Source organism: Pterocles gutturalis, unplaced genomic scaffold (assembly GCF_000699245.1).
Source record: "Pterocles gutturalis isolate BGI_N339 unplaced genomic scaffold, ASM69924v1 scaffold21503, whole genome shotgun sequence".
Lineage (NCBI taxonomy): Eukaryota > Metazoa > Chordata > Aves > Pterocliformes > Pteroclidae > Pterocles > Pterocles gutturalis.
In genome coordinates this window covers 1-3,331 of record NW_010126123.1, presented here as the reverse complement: position 1 = coordinate 3,331, position 3,331 = coordinate 1, and the positions used below count along the sequence as shown (strand labels likewise).

The window sequence follows — 3,331 nt, the reverse complement described above, 5'->3', positions numbered from 1 at the left end:
GCCTGGCAGCAGCATGGGGACATGGTCCTGCTGAGTGAGGACAGCTTCAGGAGTGCGTCGTGGGAGAAGCTGGGTAAGGGGGAGTGGGGTCTGCCTGCCCAGATCCTGCCCACAGAGCTGCCCTGGCCTTTCCCAAATCTCCTGGATTGGATGCCTTGCAGGTCCGATGCTCTGGGAGACAGTCGCCTCAGCTCTGGGTGCCCGGCGGCTGGCCAGGCGAGGACGAGTGTTGCCAGATGGGATGCGGTCCCCCAGTGTCACCCTGTTGCTGGGCCAGGATGGCTGGGTGGAGCACGTGGACAACGGGATCAGGTAGGCAGGAGCTGCGGTGCAGGATGTGGCTGGTGTGGGAGAGGGGCTGCCCTCACCAGGCTGGTGGTGTCTCCCAGGTACACGTTTGATGTGACCAAGTGCATGTTCTCACCGGGCAACATCACAGAGAAGCTGCGGGTGGCCTCGCTGCCCTGCTCCAGGGAGGTCCTGGTGGATCTCTATGCAGGTAACAGGACGGTGGAGGGATTTGGCAGGGCGGGCGTGTGGAGGTAGGCAGGCAGAGAGCAATGATGCAGGTACCAATGGCATCCAGGTGGATGTGAAACTTTCCAGCCTGGACTGGAAAAATACCCAGGCTTAGAGCTCCTGCTCCATCTGTGAGCTCTCAGCTAACCTGGCACTGCTGTCCTTCCTGTGTCCCTGTTGCCTTTGGACACTTAGGATGGCCTTGCACTCGGGCTTTACAGAGCACTGCTCTGTATCTAGTGCTGGTCATGGGAATCATTTTTGGATCCAGGGAAGAGATTTGCCCTTGATGTTGTTTCTGAAAAGCTCCCAGAGGTGTCCCGAGCCTGCACTGTTGTGCTTTCACGACAAGCTGGTGCTAACTGAAGTGTCCTGTGCTGAGGTGACTGGGGAGATCACATCAGGCATTTGCGTGTCCAGAGAGCCGCTATTTTGTGCTTAGGGCAGTTAGTGTTTCTAATTTGTGCCACACAGAAAGGATGTGACGCTGGGAAAACTGCTCTGGATTCATTAAAATAAATGGTAGTCTGGGCATTTCTGCACAGAGTGGAAGCAGGGCAGGGCAGGTCTCGAGCTAGTGGCCAAGGACTGAAGGTAAAATAAGCTCTTCTGTAAACATTTTTCAAGAAAGATTTTGCTTTTGGGGAAGAGGCCGGAGTGGGTGTGAATTTCTATTTTCCCAGTGTCTGGGCTTGTTCCAACCGGGGACAAAGCAGATGCAGAGAGCCAGGGCAGTAATTGCATCCTGCCTTGCCTCTGGGGAGGAGCACAGACCCCTGGCAGTGCCTGGACCCTGCCCTCAGCCACTGCCACCTCTCCTGCCCCCAGGCATCGGCTATTTCAAGCTCTTTTTCCCGCTGCCGTACCTGGTTCATGCAGCAGCCGCCTTCGCCCACGCCTGCGAGTGGAATGGCCACGCTGTGGAGGCCCTGCGGAGGAACCTGGTGCTGAACGGCGTGCAGGACCGCTGCCGCATCCACCACGGGGACAGCCGGCAGGTGAGCAGTGCCGCCTGGCCACAGACCCCCATCACCGTGTGGCATCCCCCTCACCTCCCCTCTCCTTCCAGCTGGAGCTGCAGGACGTAGCAGACCGGGTGAACCTGGGGCTGATTCCCAGCTCAGAGGAAGGCTGGCCAGTGGCCTGCCGCGTCCTGAAGAAGGGCACGGGTGGGGTTCTCCACATCCACCAAAATGTGGAGAGTTTCCCCACATGGGACCCCCCACAGACCCCGATCCTGTGGGCTGAGAGAGGATCTCTGGAGGAAGCCAGCTCTGACAGAGTGATGCAGCGTCAGAGCCCAACAGAGGACAGCAGGAAGGAGACACCAGCAGCCAGGATCAGACCTGAGTGGCAGAGGTGGGCTGAGGACACGGCGGCACGGATCCAGGGGCTGCTGGCAGAGCTGCATGGGCAGCCGTGGCGCACCAGCATCCAGCACATCGAGGCAGTGAAGTCCTACGCGCCCCACGTTCATCACCTCGTGCTGGACCTCGAGTGCCGGCCGACGCTGCACGCCTAGCTGGCCATGGGTCCTGGTGTGGCTCCAGTTCCCATGAAATGGTGGTACTGGAGCACTGGTGGCAGGGAGATGCTACGGCAGAGCTGCATGGGCAGCCGTGGCGCACCAGCATCCAGCACATCGAGGCAGTGAAGTCCTACGCGCCCCACGTTCATCACCTCGTGCTGGACCTCGAGTGCCGGCCGACGCTGCACGCCTAGCTGGCCATGGGTCCTGGTGTGGCTCCAGTTCCCATGAAATGGTGGTACTGGAGCACTGGTGGCAGGGAGATGCTACCGTTGCCTGCTGCCAGCCTGGGTGGCTTGACATCCCCTTGTTCCCAGGTGGCAGCCCGTACCAGGGACACTGGGGGATGCTCTCCCATGGGAGATCCTTACGGGAGCTGTATCCTGGCTGAGGATGGGGTGAGCTCAGGCTGAGAGTGCCCCAAGTCCTGCCCTTGCTCTGCCTGTTGCTGCCCAGTTCTTGGACACATGGTGGCACTTTCAGCCCCATTTTCACATGGGAGAGAGCTGCAGGGCTGAATAAAGCCAAGATTCCTGCCAGGCTTTGTTTCAACAAGTCAGTGGCAGGCTTTGTGCTTGTGTTTACCAGCATGCTTTTTTTAGTGTACTGGAAACAGGTCTGTTTATCTGAATTTCTTCTCACCTTTTTGCAGAAATAAGGATGTTTCTAACCCCTCTTGTTGGTGTCTAGTGAAACACGAACACAGCAGCAAGCGTGGGGGTCTGGCCTGGGGAGGTGGGTCCCAGGGCGGTACATGGAGGGGCTTGAGGAGCAAAGCCTCTGCCCACGTCTGCTGCCCTCAATTCCACCTGCGAGCCCAAAGCACTCTTGCCTGAGCATCATCTGTGCACCCCTGTTGCAGAGAAACCCCTGCCTAGGGAGGAGGGTCCCACTAGCCCTTTGGTGTCCCCAGGTCCCCGTGGGTTTTCTGCTATGTAAGTGTCTCATCTGCTGCAGGGCTGGGAACCTCTGGCTCTCCCCGTCCAGTGGCAGGGGACCACTGGGGTGCAGCCAAAAGTGTGGGCAGAGCTGCGTCCTTGCCTTCACTTTGGGGCTGCTCCCAGCTGGTCTCCCACACAGCTGTGATGTCCTGCAGGGCGAGAAGCCACCTCCCCACGGATGTGAGCCCCACACCTTGTCCTGCCATGCATGCTCAGGGTTTCCTTGTTGCCTGTGCTGCTGTGGGCAGAGCTTGGGGAGCCCGGCCGGGACCGTATCTGCCCACGAAGGACAGGGACAGAGCCTGGAGCCTTGTGGGCAGAGTAGGGGGGACACCACGGCTGT

General features: G+C 59.4%; 1 protein-coding gene across 1 annotated transcript; it reads left to right on the top strand.

Annotated features, from left to right (window-relative positions):
- Positions 1 to 3: 3 nt before the first annotated feature.
- On the top strand, positions 4 to 2,041 carry TRMT12 (tRNA methyltransferase 12 homolog (S. cerevisiae); the record flags this gene model as incomplete). The annotated part of the gene is made up of 5 exons (XM_010078872.1): positions 4 to 73; positions 162 to 312; positions 390 to 499; positions 1,348 to 1,517; positions 1,589 to 2,041. Coding segments are annotated over 5 exons (954 nt in total), but the record flags the coding sequence as incomplete, so codon positions are not given.
- Positions 2,042 to 3,331: the final 1,290 nt, after the last annotated feature.